Raw genomic sequence first — 16724 nt, forward strand, 5'->3', positions numbered from 1 at the left:
GTTGATGGCAGAGGCTCCGCCCAGCTCCTTACAGTTAGCCATGGTTGACCAGATAACCCTCAGCATTACAGAACTGAAGCAAGCGCTCCACAGTGCCTCGGAAACTCACACTCACATCCATCAGCAGACACTGGGGGAAACTTTCCAGCTAACTCAGATTGGGTCAGAGGAAAGAGGGAAGGAAGGCATAATCAGTTAACCTAAGAAAGACAAGTGCTTTGTTTCCCTGAACGGAAAGTGTGAATTTGCAAGTGTTCACAGTCTGCATGCTGGGTTAATACTAACGCATATACACTGAACCCGTAGCATCGATATGACAGCACAGCATTGCGGAGTGGTGGTGTGTGACACAATGTCTCCTGGGAGACATAACACAGGTCTGCTCGCCCCAGACAAGGATCTCACAACAGGCCAAAGGATAGGTGGCACCAAAGTCAAACTTGGTGAGCCAGTGAATTTGATTGGAAGAGTATGGATAAGAGGGTTGCTTATAGGAGCAAAACTGACTCAGAGACAGCTGCCTCACCCAAACCCACCCCAGTGTAGTGGGCGAGTCTCAGCAAAGCTGGGGAGCTGGCGTGCACCGCACAGCTTGCTAGAAGCTCAGCAGGTCGGAGAGTGTCTCTTCCAGGCAGCTCAGCTGGTTTTTAGAGTCTTCTTTGGTTTACATAAGAGATGAACTCTCAGCTTTAATTGGTTCATCTGGCAGAGAGAGGCCTTGTGCATCTGGTGGGTTTTAGGAACTTCCTGAAGCTATCTTGAGTTGTTTATCTTCCTGCTTAAGGAGCTTCCCTGCAGGATGGAATGTCTCCATCTTGGAGAACACCGTTATACCATAATCAGCCCTTTGGAAGGTGTGCTGCTCCTGTGGGTTGCTTAAAACAGGGGAGGGGGGTATTTTGTTGTTTTCATGCCTGTCTTTAGCCTGCACCATTTGGCTGTTCTGAAGCCTTAGCTCTATGATACTTACATGTTTTTCATCATTGTCCAGGGGGAGAGTACTTTGGTCTACCTGAGAATGTGGGCCCTTTCTGCAGCCCTCACTGTGAACAAATGACATGTCTGGGTACCCAGGAAATTGGTGGCATATAAGCTATATCAGGAGGGATTCCCCTTTCCTTTGTGTCTCTCTTGTTCTTTCCCCTCAATGAAGGGCGGACCCGTGTGCCCTTTCCCAAGAGGAAAAGCTTGATGAGGACTTGCCTGTTGAGAGGTCACCAAGCTGCCTCTGTACCTCAGTTCTTTGTTGCTTCCTAAGAAGGCCCCAGGAAGTGCTTCCTGCCGGGCTGCCTCTATCTAGGATGCAACTAATTGTAACTGTAACTTTCAGAAGTGTACAGTACCTCCCCCACCATCGCACGAGTCTCCTTGTGTTCGCCCCCCACCCTCTGAGCCTCCCCCCCCCCCAGCATTATAATGGCTTTACCTTATCTTGTTGTTCCAGAACTTTATGTAGAGTCAAGTTGTATATATGTATCTGGTGTTTGCTGAGCACGCTGTGTGAACTTCTCCCAAGGGTTGTAGGTTGTGGTTTGCTGTCCTTTTCATGTTGTTTGTCCAAGTATGCTGTCCCTTTCCTATGTAATAATATTCCTTCAGATGACTGTAGCAGATTTTCCCTTTCTGTGTCGATACTTATTTGGATCTTTTTGCTTTTGTTTTTATGGACAGTGCTACTATTAGCAAATCTTTGTATAGATAAGTTTTTGTTTCTTTTGTGTAAATACTTACTAGGCCTGAGAACAGTGTGTGAAGTCAAAACTATCAAACTTTTCCAATTCACAGATGACCATTCCATTTTGTGTTACTGGCTGCAGTGTTCAAGTCTGGTTGCTTCTTGTTCTCACGGTGTTTGGTGTTGTCGCTTTTTAATTTTAGATGTTTTAGCAGGGACACACAATTACCTCTTCTCGGCCTTAATAATTTCTCTGACGGCAAACTGTGTAGAGCACTTTTCCTGTGTAACTCGGTCCTGGAGCCTGTCTGAGATTGATTTGTTCGCTGCCTTCATTAAGCTGTTGATCTTTGTACTAATGAATTTCAGGGATCTTTAAAAATGAAGTCTGAGCCAGGCAGTGGTGGCACAGTCTTTAATCACAGCCCTCTGTAGGCAGAGGCAGGTGGATTTCTGAGTTTGAGGCTAGCCTGGTCTACAGAGTGAGTTCCAAAACAACCTGGGCTACCAAGTCTTGAAACAAAAATAAAATACAACAAAAAAGATTTCAGTCCTAACATGGAAACTAAAACATATGGCTTCTAGAAAGACACAGGCAACATACTAATGTAGAGTAGGCAAGTATATCCTTAAACGGGATACAAAGTAATACTTGTAAAGACAGGTAGAAAGGTTTTTGATTATTTGGAGTTTATTTTTGTTGTTTTTGTTTTTCTAAGAGTTAAACAACACTGAGAGAAAAAGAGCAGAAAAGCAATGAAATAAGTGAGTGTTCACCATGTAATAAGTGAGTGTTCACCATGTAATAAGTGAGTGTTCACCATGTAATAAGTGAGTGTTCACCATGTAATAAGTGGGTGTTCACCATGTAATAAGTGAGTGTTCACCATGTAATAAGTGGGTGTTCACCATGTAATAAGTGAGTGTTCACCATGTAAAAGCTGGACACGGATTCCTAGCCAGACCTTGGTTGTTGTTGTTGCTGTTGTTTTTATCTTTTTTTGGTTTTTCAAGACAGGGTTTTTCTGTAGACCAGGCTGGCCTCGAACTCAGAGATCTTCATGCACCACTACCTCCAAACAGTTCTAAAGTCTTATCTCAGATTACTTCTTGCTTTCAGTGTGAGGCAGAAGCCAGGCTCCTTGTCCGAGTTTGGTACTGGTAGTGTCTCACCACCAGCTTTGGAAACAGTTTCTTTCTCGTTTTTGTGGCTTTTGTCAAGAGTCAGCCGACCTTACGTAAGTTCTTTTTGGATTTGTGGTTTGTTTCAGTTTTTCACTCTCTACAACATCATTCACCATTTTCATCACTGAGGGGAGGGGGTTTTGTCTCTATGTAGCCCAAGCTGGCCTTGAACTCACAGAGCTCCACCTGCCTCTGCCTCCCAAGGATTGAGATGAAAAGACTGATTTCAGCCCCCAGCTACCCTAGGCTTGTAGTTGAGATCTGGGTTGTCTTCTATCCAAGTCCTTTCCATAGCTATGTAAATTATAGAACCTAGGACTTTAGAATCACCTTGTTTGGGGCTTTTTAAAACCTGCTAGGAATAAAATGATCTATTATGAATTTATTGCTTATTTGAGAAAGACTTTAAACTGTAAGTCATGTTTACACATTATCAAACCATCTAGGGCAGTGTCTTTTTTTTTAATTTATGATATATTTATTTACATTTCAAATGATTTCCCCTTTTCTGGACCCCCACTCCCCGAAAGTCCCATCAGTCCCCTTCCCTCCCCCTGTTTTCCCACCCAACCCTTCCCACTTCCCTGTTCTGATTTTGTAGGACAGTGTCTTAATCCTGGATTTATTTAGGTTTTGTTTTCTCTGTAGCTCTTATCAAAGCAATCTTCACATGGTTTGGTTTCTCTATGGGAAACTACAGTGACATTCTGAGTGGGGAGTTGATGGCTGCTAGACACTACACACAAACACATCTGTGGTTTCTGAATTCCCTACAAACAATTATGTATCAATTTTATAGGAACAAGACAATTTAGAAATCAAAAGTGAACCGTGCATTAGGTAGGCAGTGGGTGCTATTGTTTTGTTATTGGTTCCTGATGTGAGTCTTTGTTCCCAATGCAGCAGTCTGTGTAACCGGGGTTCTTGCTTGTTTTGCTTGTAACAGCAGGTCACCACTGACAAGTGATCTCCAGTCATTTAATTCAAGCACTACTTTGTTTTTTATAGGCGTTGAAGTATATAGGGAATAAAGTAAGAAGACAAAGAATGTGGGGAGGTGGACCAAAGAAAACCAAAATAGAAGAAGCAAGAGAACTCCTGGCTTCTACCATTCTGACCCATGTACCAGTGAGTAATGCTAGCTATGAATAGCATTTGTGAGACTCATTAATTCCTTCTAAAGACTCTTGAGTAATGATTTATGCTGTTTGAAGTTTATTCTAAAGGGGACTGGACTGTCCCACTGGAACCTAGCCCCCATCAACAGCGGGTTGCAGTCAGTATTGGCTGCATCCCTTTTTAAAATGCTCCTTGGCTGAGATCATCCCCAACAGCTCAAATTCCAGCGTTCCCTGCTCTTGGTCATCTACGAGTCACGTCAGCCATTAGAGTTGAGTGTTCTTCCTTCCCATGTGATCCTTTATAAGATTATCCCTGTGCTCAGAAGGTGTACTGGCTGGGTTTGTGTGTCAACTTGACACAGGCTGGGGTTATCACAGAGAAAGGAGCTTCAGTTGGGGAAGTGCCTCCATGAGATCCAGCTGTGGGGCATTTTCTCAATTAGTGATCAAGGGGGGAGGGCCCCTTGTGGGTGGTGCCACCTTTGGGCTGGTGCTCTTGGGTTCTATAAGAGAGCAGGCTGAGCAAGCCAGGGGAAGCAAGCCAGTAAGAAACATCCCTCCATGGCTTCTGCATCAGCTCCTGCTTCCTGACCTGCATGAGTTCCAGTCTGACTTCCTTTAGTGATGAACTGCACTGCAGAAGTGTAAGCTCAATAAACCCTTTCCTCCCCAACTTGCTTCTTGGTCATGATGTTTTTGCAGGAATAGAGACCCTGACTAAGACAGAAGGGATTTCAGTTTAGGTCTAGGGTTGGGTTTCTAGCAAGTGGTAGTTAAAGGGGAGGAGGGTAAAGTGAGTGTCCTAGTACGGCAGGAATGGCCGCTATGAATGTTTATGTTTACTTTTGCCTCTCCGTCCACGCGTATTTATGTATGTGAAGGCGAATGTGAACTGGGCTTTGTTGAAGATTAAAAATGTGATTAATAAAATCTTTATTTTTCTCATTGACAAACAAAACATTATCAATTATTAAACAGCCAGAAGAGTTAAATGATCAATGCAGCATATACAACATTAAGATCAGGAAAATAAAATGCAGCAGAGTTTTGTAAATACTGAGAATATAAATTATTTATTATCACTGTATAACACAGAGCTTCAAACCTCAGTGCCCGACCGTGACTGTGTGGTATCATTGGCCTCTGTTCACTGCCCTTCTCCCAAAGCTAGAGAGGGATTTTTGTTGTGGGCCTGTCATGAAGTTGCAAGTGGAAGCAGAAAGTAGAGTTAAGTGAGGGGTTTCCTGAGCTTGGTGTCCCCCATGCATCCTCACTCACAGCAAGACGTGCTGCTTTTCCCACAGTGTCCTGGGCTGGCCCTCTGGGGACTCAGGGCTCGAGACAGGGAGAGAAAACACAGTGTACATAGACCTGGTGTGGCATCATTTCTGCTATATATCCAGTCAGACTCAGCACAGGCCGGTCCACAGCGGGCAGTGGCTGAGAGAGCGGCAAGGAGGACATGGGAAATAAAGCAGTTACTGTAGTCCTCTCTGAAGGAAGACCAGCTCAGGCAGTAAATTCAGAGATGGAAAGCCCGTGTACCTCTTGGGAAGTTTAAGCTAGCCGGATTTTCCAAAGTAGTGAGCATTATAACAGATTGCTCTTTCTTATTGGCAATATACCAACATTGACTCCTTTCTTGGGGGAACCTTAGTTTAAGATACACCATCTCAAAATGTTTCTCTGATATCTAACTTGTAGGTGAAGGAATTCAATTTCCGAGCTAAGTGTATCTACACTGCAGTGATGGTGCGAAGGGTGATCCTGGCCCAAGGAGACAATAAAGTCGATGACAGAGACTATTACGGCAACAAGCGACTGGAATTGGCAGGACAGGTGCTTTAATGATTTTCATGAAGAATTTTATTTTCGTTGATAAAATTAATTTTGTTTTCATTTTAGATATGAACACATCCCAATCTAATAGAACCTGATTGTAGTTTGAAGTATAATTTTTCACTTGAATTACTTAGATTTTTTTTCTTACTGTGGAAAGTCTGTGTTCTAAATATTCCTGTAATGTGTTTATATCTTTTGTGGAGATGTTTACCCTTGTTCCCTGTAATGTTTGACGTGGCTTTAAGTGATATAATTTACTCTATTAACATATGTTTCTTAGACACCTCTATGTTCTAGGCTTACTCCTAGGTGCTGAGGGGTGTGTGTATGTGTGTGTGTGTGTATGTGTGTGTGTGTGAGCGAGAGAGAGAGAGAGAGAGAGAGAGAGAGAGAGAGAGAGAGAGAGCGAGCGCGTCTGCCCACACTCGTGTGTATGTTCAAGTACCCACTGAGGCACAAAGCTTCGGGTCCTCTGGAGTCAGGTGGTTGTGAGCCACCTGATGTGCGTGCTGGGAATTCACCTGTCCTCTGCAAGAGCAGCAAAGTCTCTCAACCTTTGAGTTAGCTCTCCAGCCCCAGCTTATTTTTTAAACCAATATGAGCTGCTCAGCTAGGCAGAGATGGGATTTCTAGAATCCACACGTTTGAATTTCATTTTACATGTAGTGGATGTCATTGCTTTGGATTTTGTTTTACATGTGATAGGAGCTGGATTTTCGATCGCAGAGAACAGGTTTGGAGATAAACAGACCAAGAATGGGCTGGCCAGGGAGGTGATAGCAATGCTCCAGGTGATGGACGGCCAGTTGGGAGGAAAAGACATTCCACAACTAAGATTAATTTTTATTACATTGAGGGTGTGTGTGTGTGTGTGTGTGTGTGTGTGTGTGTGTCATGGAAGTCTGAGGATAACTTGCAGAATGGTTTCCCCCTTCCACCATATGGGTCCTGGGAATTGATCAGGCTTGGCAGCAAGAGCCTTTACCCACAAAGCCATCCTTCTAGCCTCACAACTACATCTGAAATTTAGAATTCAGGAGTTAGAACAGTTTGGGGCTTGGGAAGAGTCGGGAATTGGGGAAGCTGTCTGGTTAACGGTGAGCACATTCAGAGCCGCTGCTCACTCTGAAAGGATCCATGCTATTCCTGCTACTAATCCTCATCTCCACCATTTTTCTATTAAAAAAAATTGCTGTTCAGTGAGTCCTTAAAAACTGGGTTGTTTCGAGGAATACAGAGGGGAGTCAGGAGGCTGGAGAAGATGTCCTGTCGCTTAAGAAATTAGAATGAAGAAGAGGCCTCCCACGAGCAAGAAAACATAGCTTAGTGAACAGTGTAAGCACAGAGAAGGTATTGTGTTGGCAAGAGTGTGTAAAGACAATAGCTGCTGGCCCCACCCACCCGTGGGATGAGTGGGATGAGGCTGGGCGGTGGGCTTCAGTTCTAGATAACAGAGTTGTCTCCGCCGGCCCAGTGAGCGCTTCCCTCTGGCTGACTGTCACCAGAGGGTTGCCAGGCCGGCTGCCAGTAGGTGTTAGCAAAACCTACTGATCTCAGGCTTAATCTTTGCGCCTACCTTTTCTTTCTCAGTAATGTGTTCATTATTTGCTGTGCATTACTCTGTTCTTTGTCTGTGAATTTTTTGTTTCTAATGCAGCTTGCTTTGTATGGGAGAGATATGGAATAGCACCAAAATCCAGCACCCTGGGAAGCCAGGGATTTCCATCCAGGGACAAAAGAATGCCGTCCTGACTTCAGAGATTGCCTAATCCCAGCTGTTCTGATAATGTAATTAAGGCTGCCTAATGTCTTTAATTTTGCAACCAGTTTGTGTGAAAAGGAGAATTTGGCACTCTGAAGGCTTAAACACTAAATAGCAATCTCAAGGCGCCTAATTAGAATTCTCTGACATTAAGCTAATTGGTGAAACTGTATTTCAACGGCTTAACTTCTTTATTAATTTTTTTTAGCATTTTCATTGAAAATCAATTGACGAGCTGTCAGCAGTTTTCCCTTAAATATGATTTTCTCAATGGTGTGTTTGTCTTCAGCAGGAGGAAAGGCCTCACAGCCGCAGGAAGAAGTGTTGACTGTTAGCTCAGCTCCTTACCCTTGTGCTCATTTTACTTCCGACCCAGATATTGTGGTTCATTGTACGGCTTAGCCTCACAGCCTCTCCTTGCTCTGGTAACTGGACAGCATTATTTCTCTCGAGTTGAAACTTCAGGGGAGGAGAAATGTATTCCTGTAACAGTTTTGTCGACTGTAGGTTCCTATTCATTAGTGTTTAGCACTGGGGACATTTTCTTGTGTTTGAATCAGGAGGCCACAAAAGATTCAGCTGGGATCCCAAAACACTTTTTCATAATTTGAGACAAAAGCAGCTGAGTGTGAGGGTCTAATTAAAAGGAGCGCTGGGCCCTGTGGTCTGGTGAAGGGCCCTTGATTCTGTTCAGGATGCTTATGCAGGTTCCGTTGCGCTGCCCACAGGAAGTGGCTGGAGCCGCTTCTCTAGCCCCTCACCCCTGCACCTGCTTCCACTCCCACGTTCTTTCTTCCCATGAGGGGAGCTGCTGGGCCTGACTGTAAGAAAGGATTAGCGCTCGGGGAGGAAGTTTTCTTTTAGAACACTTTTGTAAATGCGAGTCCAGGACCCCTGGCTTCCTGATCTGCATGCTTGGCTTTAGGAGAAAAGTAGATGGATGTGTCCAACTCAAGCGGGATGGCATTTAAAAATGGTCCAACTCAGGAAAGTCTTGCAGTTTAGGGAGACTTGGTTGTTTTGAGTAATTCTTCATTCAGAGCCACCAGTCTGCCTGCCCATTATAAACACTCAGACGTGCAGTCGGGGTGGGATTCGGAGAAACTTCCGCTTCAATGTTTTTAGTGAATCTCAGAATGCCTCTTTCAAGTGAGCCATCGAAATGTTTTGCTAATTTACTTAAGTCACAAACAGATATGGTGAGCTTTTTTTTTCTTCTGTTAATGAAAGGAAAGCTTCCGTGGGAAGTGTGAATATAATTGTGAATGGAGATTGGAGTTTGTAATATCTACCGTATTTATTATTGAACAAGTATGCCAGCTCCCTTTTCTGGAATACCTAATAGCTACTTAGCCTTTTCTCTCTGTGAACTTCCAAGTCCGACATTTTGGTTCTCGGTTGCTCGCCCTAAGCAGCGGCTTGGTTTTCTTGGACCTGGCAGTTTGGTTGTGCGTCGGGCATTCAGGAGGAACTGGGCTTTATGCCCGTGCCGTGTGCTGCTGGTGCAGGACAGCCACTGATCATCTAGTCGATGACTAGACGGTAGGCTGAAGGGTGAGACCCAGGGGGGATGTCACCTCTCAAGGCTGTGACTTTCTGGTGGCTCCACACTCTAAGAGTCCATGTTCTCAGGGGCAAGACCGAACCTCTATGACTTAAGATCTAGATGTACGAGACACACTGTATCAAAATGGTCACAAGCCCTGTCCATATTCAGGTGCTAGGGGTACATGCCCTATGCCACATACAGTTTTTATAGTTGAGGGGCTACCCAGAGGTTGGGCAAACCGTCTTTCTACAATTTGGAGTTGCTCCTTGTTGATGCTCTTGTTTTTTTGTTTGATTTTTGAGACAGGGTTTCTCTGTGTAGCCTTAGCTGTCCTGAAACTCACTCTGTAGACCAGGCAGGACTCAAACTTAGAACTCAGAGATCTGCCTGCCTTCCCCTAGTGAAGCCTGCATGTATTTTTTTTTTTTATTTTAGCTTCCTGATATCTTTTGGCACGTACAAAATTGTGGTCAGCCTTGCTCACTCTGCTTTTTAGTAATTTGTGGCTTTTGTTTGTAAAATACACATCTTTGGCATTTATTCTTCACACAATTTTGTATGGTGAAAAGAACTCCATTTCAGGGCTGGGAATTTATCTTAGCTGGTAGACTGTCTGCCTATCATACCCGTAGTCCTAGGTTCAGTCCCCGTCCCCGGGACCACATAAACACAGTGTGGTGGTGCATTGCCTATGATCTTGAGAGGTAGAGACAAAGTCAGAAATCCAATGTCAGGGGCTGGAGAGGTGGTTCAGAGGTTAAGAGCATTACCTGCTCGTCCAGAGAACCGAGATTTGATCCCCAGATCCCATGACGGGACCCACAACTGTCTATAAATCCAGTCCCAGGGTTTCTAACACATTCTTCTGGCTTCGATGGGTACCGGATACTCATGTAGTACATAGACAAACATGCAGACAAAATAAAAAGAGAATAAACTTTTTTAGAGTTCAAGTCATAGATACTACATATAGAGCAAGATTTGAAGCCAGCCAGGTGTGTGACACCCTGCTTCAAAAAGAAGAGAGGAGGAAGAGATGGAGGAGGAGCAGGAGGAGGAGGAGGATTGTCTTAGTTAGGGTTTTACTGCTGTGAACGAACACCATGACCATGACAAGTCTTGTAAGGACAACATTTAATTGGGGCTGGCTTACAGGGTCAGAGGTTCAGTCCATTGTCATCGAGACAGGTGCATGATAGCATCCAGGCAGCCATGGTGCAGGAGGAGCTGAGAGCTCTACATCTTCATCTGGAGCTGCTAGCAGAGTACTGACTTCCAGGCAGCTAGGATGAGAGTTTTAAAGCCCACACCCACAGTGACACACCTACTCCAACAAGGCCACACCTTCTAAAAGTGCCTCTCTGTTATGGGCCAAGCACATACCAACCATCATGAAGATGGAGATGATGTGCTCAGGACCCATTTGTCACGTGTTGTAAATGTGTGCAGTGGCTATCTCAGGCTGTGTGTTGTGATGTGTGCAGTGGCTGTCTCAGGCTGTGTGTTGTGATGTGTGCAGTGAGTGTCTCAGGCTGTGTGTTGTGATGTGTGCAGTGGCTGTCTCAGGCTGTGTGTTGTGATGTGTGCAGTGAGTGTCTCAGGCTATGTGTTGTGATGTGTGCAGTGAGTGTCTCAGGCTGTGTGTTGTGATGTGTGCAGTGAGTGTCTCAGGCTGTGTGTTGTGATGTGTGCAGTGGCTGTCTCAGGCTGTGTGTTGTGATGTGTGCAGTGAGTGTCTCAGGCTGTGTGTTGTGATGTGTGCAGTGAGTGTCTCAGGCTGTGTGTTGTGATGTGTGCAGTGAGTGTCTCAGGCTGTGTTCTAGGCCTTTACTATGTTGTCCTGTGCATCTTTCACTTTTCCACAAGGCATGGACTATTTTATGGTCTTGGATTTTTCTTATAAATGTTAGAACTACTCTGCTAACTTTTATTTTTCAAAATTTTCTCTGGATTTTTCATTAGACAAAATTTTGAGAAAGCTAGTAAACTTAAAATATTAGTCCTTTTATTCATAAATCTTATTTAGGCTTCCTCCTTCCATTAAAGATTTCTAATTTTCTTTAGGGAACTCTTATACCCTCTTTAAAACACAACAAAACCACTACCACAACAAACCCTTTTATTTCTGAAGGTAGAGAGAGGACTTGGCAGCGAAGGGCGTTTGCTGTCCTTCCAGAGGATCAGAGTTTGGTTTCCAGCATCTCAGGACCACCTGTAACTCCAGGTGTCAAGGGTCCGTGTCTCTGCTGGCCTCCCCTGGTCATGTGTGCTTGCATATAAGGTAAAATAAGATTTTCAAAAGATTTATTTCTAAGTATCTTTGAGAAGTTTTGTTTTGTTTTGGTTTTTGTTTTTTGGATTTGGTTTTTTCGAGACAGGGTTTCTCTGTATAGCCCTGGCTGTCCTGGAACTCACTCTGTAGACCAGGCTGGCCTCGAACTCAGAAACCCACCTGCCTCTGCCTCTCAAGTGCTGGGATTACAGGCGTGCGCCACCACCACCCGGCTTAGAACTGGTTTTTTAAAGTATCATTTTCAGACCTAGGCTTTTGAAAGAGTAATTTCTTACTATCATTAGGATCCGTAAGTTATTTATTATGTCTCACACGTTGCAGTTGGTTGATTTGTATATTAGATTCCTTTTGATCAACTGTGTGTGTGTGTGTGTGTGTATGTGTGTGTATATGTGTGTGTGTTTCAAAAAAGTGAATATTTTGTTCTAAGGAATTTCCTACATTCTAGGTTTGGATACTAGCTCTGAAGAGAAATAGAACCAGTAAGGGGGAGGGAGGAAATAATTAATTGAGTAAATAATTAATCATAGCAATCGCTGATTAAGTAATTCATCATAGCAATAGCTGATGTAGTTACAAAGACACTGAAATTCTATGATATTCGGTATTCAAGCTGGAAAACCAGAGAAGTCACTGTGTAGTCTGTCTCATATCCAATGAACTGAACACAGCCAAACCAGTGCTACATATCAAAGCCTAAAGCCAAAGGCCTGAGAACCTAGGGCCCATTGCTGCAAATCCAGGAGCCAACGCTGGGGAACCAGAGCCCTGCATGTAGCACAGGAATGGGAACACAGAGGAGAGGAAATGTGCCTTTCTGTTCTATTCCTGCCCTCCATGTTAGATAATGCCTACCCACATGAAATACGGATGAAGGTCAACCTTCTTCATTCAGTTTACTGATTCAGTGCCAGTCTCTTCCAGAAATGCTTTGAGAGAATTGACACTTAAAATTAGCCCTTACTTATTCTTCCTATGTCTTCATTGTAGTGGGGAGAGAATCCAAACACTAAGCCACTGAGCTACTTGCTTAGACCTGTTTGGTGTGGTTTGTGGGACACAGCAGGATCTCATTGTGACCAGACTGGCGTTGAACTCACTGTGTGTCCTAGGTGAGCTAGCCTCCTGCCTCTTTTTTTCCCAGGTGCTGGGAGTGCAAAAGTGCCACAACACCCAACTTCCTGGTGATGTTTTCCCATGTATGAACATGCCTAACTGGGGGATGGTAGAGACTACATAGATGCTCTTGACATGCCATGTGTCTTGTATGAACATGCATAACTGGGGTTTGTAGAGACTACATAGATGCTCTTGGATATTTCGTTTTCTGGCCGGGCTACTTGATGGGTGATGGTCTGCGTCCTGTAAGGATGTCTGGAAGCGTCTTCCTTGTATGCTGTCCAGACTGATGCCGGGTTCAGGTGCTGGAGTCCTGGTTCTTCTGTACTAAAATGGACCAGCTTTTCTCCTGATGGCTCTCTCGGTTGATGAGGATCACTTCCATTTTTCACTCTTTTCTTTATGCTGTGGAAAGTTATGTATCCAATATTCTTATTCTAATATATTCATTACCTAGAATTTTAAAAACAATACATTTTTCATCATTTCTCTGATTCCATTGAGACATAATTTAAGTGTGAAAGGTAAGAAAAAAATGCTAGCAAAGATTATTAAAAAAAAAAAAAAGAAAGAAAGAAAACATTCTCACTATAGTCCAATTTGGCAAAGAACTCTCAGAGATCTGCCTGCCCCTTCCTCCCCAGTGCTAGGATTAAACATGTATGCCAACACATGTGGCCTCTAAAATGCTTTTCTAAAAAGAGGAGTTTGTAGAAGAATAATTTAGTTCTCCAGTTTGTTGCAGAGACAGGGAAATGTATGTTAGTTTCTATTTTTTACTTAAGTTTGACATTGCTGTCTCCATTTTTCTTAACATACAAGTAATCAGATAAGTGACTGACAGCTTTTTACCGAGACTGCATTTGAGTCTGTAGGACAGCATAGGGAGAACTAACTTCTAAATAGTCATTTACTTGGTGACTGGGGACATTTCTCCTATTGAGAGGTCCAATCATTTCTTTTGGCAATATTTAAAATACACTTGCTTTCTGTTTCTTGGATTTGGATCTTGCCAGCTTGCTAAGTTCACATCTTCTCGTAATGTAGTTTCTTGTAGAGTCCCTGTGATCGCCTCCGTCCATGATGTGTTGTCCTCAAGTGAAGAGAGCTTTATGGCTTCCTTCCCATTATTGATAGCCCCTCTTTGCCCCTTTGAACTGCATGCCTCCTCGACTGCTAGGCTGAGTAGGAATATGGAGATAGCTATTCTTCCTTCTTCCCAGGTTTGTAACCCTTCCCGATGGCTAGGCCCCTACTGTGTAGCTGTGCAGTGATCCTTGGCCTGAGCAGGTTCCCTGCTCCTCCCCTAAGGAAGCTGGGTTTGGGATCCCCCTCATCCCTCTGTCATCACACCTTTTCCTTGACATTAGTGACCAGAACATTGCTGGTCTTCCTCCAGGGTTAGCCTGCTGTTCCTTGTTTCAAGGTACAAGGCTTGAGGATAGCAAAGGAGGGTCCCTCCTCCCCTTGGCTCTGCCCTTCTCTGACTGCAGGTTGCTCTTGCCTCCTGGACATTCTAGGCAGGAGGTTTCCTGTCTCTTCCCCAGCTGCTTGCATAGTACTCCACATACAAGAGCATGCAGGGGGCTAGAGAGTTCAGTCGCCTTTGTTCCAACAAAGATGCTTTTCTCATGGGTTCTCTTACTGTTTTATGAGCAGTCCACTGGGGAAAGAAATAAAACTTGTGAGTGTTAAAGACTGAAGAATTCTAAACTCCCAAGATAATCCCCGTTGGCCTTAAAGTGTCTGTAGGGTTTGGGCCGTGTCTTTCACAGTCCCCTGTTCTTGTACTCCCTGCCTGTGCCTTCAGACAGTGGAGGTTCTGGAGTTGGAGCCTCATTTAAGAGGAAATACAGACAAGACTTTGTGTACGATTTCTTTCCTTGTGTGTTTTGTTTTTCAGGTCTTGCCATGTTGTACTAATTTTTTTGGTTTTTTGTTCATTTTCATTGGTTGCTAATGTACTCATATAAGGATATCTCAACTTATCTAAATATTACTTGTATAGGTTAGAATTTATAGCTGGTAACAGTGGTACTGTCTACAGCTAAATGTAGATTTCAGTAAAAAACTGATCATCCCCCCCGCCCCCAACACACACACTTCATTTTTGTTTCTGAGACAGGGTTTCTCTGTATAGCCCTGGCTGTTCTGGAACTCACTCCGTAGACCAGGCTGGCCTGACTCCTGGAGGACGGTGCTGGAGAGCAGAGCTGTGCAGTCTGCTTCCTACCAGTAGTAAGGAGAGGCTCAGCCAGCATCCTGTTGTCAGTGCTCCCAGATCTGTAGTCTCAGTGCCTCCCTCTGTAAATTAGAAGTCGGCCATTTGTCGGTGAGCATCACGTCTGCTCTCACTCAGCATTCCTGCAGTGTTTGACACAGATGCCTCAAAACTTTGTACATATGCATTAAATTGAATTTTTACAAAAATATATTGTTTTTTCAGTTTTAAAATTTGTCTTTTTTTTTAAAAAAAAAAAAAGTTCTTGATTAATCATTGTGTATTTTTCCTCTAGCTCTTATCTCTTCTTTTTGAAGATTTATTTAAAAAGTTTAATTCAGAAATGAAGAAGATTGCAGACCAAGTGATTCCTAAACAAAGAGCAGCCCAGTTTGACGTCGTGAAACACATGCGCCAAGACCAGATCACCAATGGCATGGTCAATGCCATCTCCACGGTGAGTCTCCAGCCTGCCTTGCGTGGGTGACTTCAGTAAGTGGACTAGAAAAGGAAAAGGCTCTGGGAACCATGTGACAGAGGGAGAGATCATAAACGATACATTTACATCCAAGGCACATGAGAAGATGGAAGAGTCTATGAAATTAGTGTAAAGGTTAAGGGTTCTCAGTAGGAATGCAGTCAGTAGTCTTCTTTCAAGACTACTACTGTCTGAAAACACTAAGTGAAATTTCAAAAGTAACGTAAGTTTAAGTAACTTCTATTCTTTACTCTTTTCCTTTAATTTTTGCTATTATTACTTGTAGTGTTTTCCTATTTTACCTATGGTTTTCTTTCTTTCTTTCTTTTTTGTTTTTTTTTTGTTTGTTTTTTTGTTTTGTTTTGTTTTGTTTTTTTCCAAGACAGGGTTTCTCTGTGTAGCCTTGGCTGGCCTAGAACTCACTCTGAAGACCAGGCCGGCCTCAAACTCTGAAATCTCCTCCTCTGCCTCCCAAGTGCTGGGATTAAAGGTCTGTGCCACCACCACCCGGCTACCTATGGTTTTCTTATATTTATTAACCATTAAGTTCCTACTGTGCTTAATTCACAAACTATCATGGGTGTGTAGAAAAACAGCATAGGATTACATACCCTGGGGCCTTGGATCAGCTCCCCAGGGATTAGGAAGGTCTACCATACAACTTCCCTGCTAAATTATAGGTCCTGCTGTGTGGCAATATGAAAAGTTCCCTTACAGGACAGGAGCAGTCTCTTGGTTTAACTATTAGCAGTCACTCCGCTCGTGGCTTCTCCATTTTCTCCCATCATGAAATTGATGTGTTTCAGACAGATTTCTTAGTTGGCTGCTTTTGTCCAAAGCCATAGGCCTCTTCTTTCAGAATAGCATTTATACCATCTTGGCACTGAACCTGGTTCCCTGCAGCTGCTCTTCGGGGTCTGCCCGGCTGTTCCCAAAAGGTTATTGAATAGGTATCTGTTCCCTGTTAAAACGTATAGCAGTTATAGGTCTATCTGATCAAGTCCGCCTCCTGTTTGATATACCAGACACACAGCTTTATGGATGGGATCTTGCCCCAACAAAGAACAATGTAGCCCTGAACATTGACTCCCATAACCATGAAACAATAGTGTGACCTTCCCTCAGTGCTCAGCTCCAGAAGTTAATGGGTCTGTGTAGGCAACAGAGTTAGGCGCACCCCTCTCTGTGTGCTTGACCTGTCAGCCTCCTGTGGCCCAGGCCCTCGGGGTGGAAGAGCCTGCGGGTTGAGCATGCAGCTTGCCTTTGGTTCCTCCCGACTGTGTTCTTCGGGCCTCGAGAACACGGCACTGTTCTGTCAGTGTGACCCTGATGTGTATTTGAAAGCATTAGGCCTGTGGCAGGCACATCCTGATCTGAAGGGACCCAGGAGTGTACACCCAAAAGAACACCCTCAGTAAATGAGCTTCAGGGTGGAGCAGTTTCAGGCTCTGTCTCGTCCTCTGGTTTGTTCCTTTGCTA

General features: G+C 43.9%; 1 protein-coding gene across 1 annotated transcript in view; it reads left to right on the plus strand.

Annotated features, from left to right (window-relative positions):
* Positions 1 to 16724, plus strand: part of Polr3b (RNA polymerase III subunit B) — a 97674-nt gene that overhangs the window by 25085 nt on the left and 55865 nt on the right. The window contains exons 11-13 of the mRNA XM_052164780.1: positions 3869 to 3988; positions 5686 to 5820; positions 15063 to 15224. Of these exons, the coding sequence (XP_052020740.1) occupies positions 3869 to 3988; positions 5686 to 5820; positions 15063 to 15224 (417 nt within the window). The remainder of the gene's footprint in view (positions 1 to 3868; positions 3989 to 5685; positions 5821 to 15062; positions 15225 to 16724) is intronic.

This window comes from Apodemus sylvaticus, chromosome 20, assembly GCF_947179515.1.
Source record: "Apodemus sylvaticus chromosome 20, mApoSyl1.1, whole genome shotgun sequence".
Taxonomy (NCBI): Eukaryota; Metazoa; Chordata; class Mammalia; order Rodentia; family Muridae; genus Apodemus; species Apodemus sylvaticus.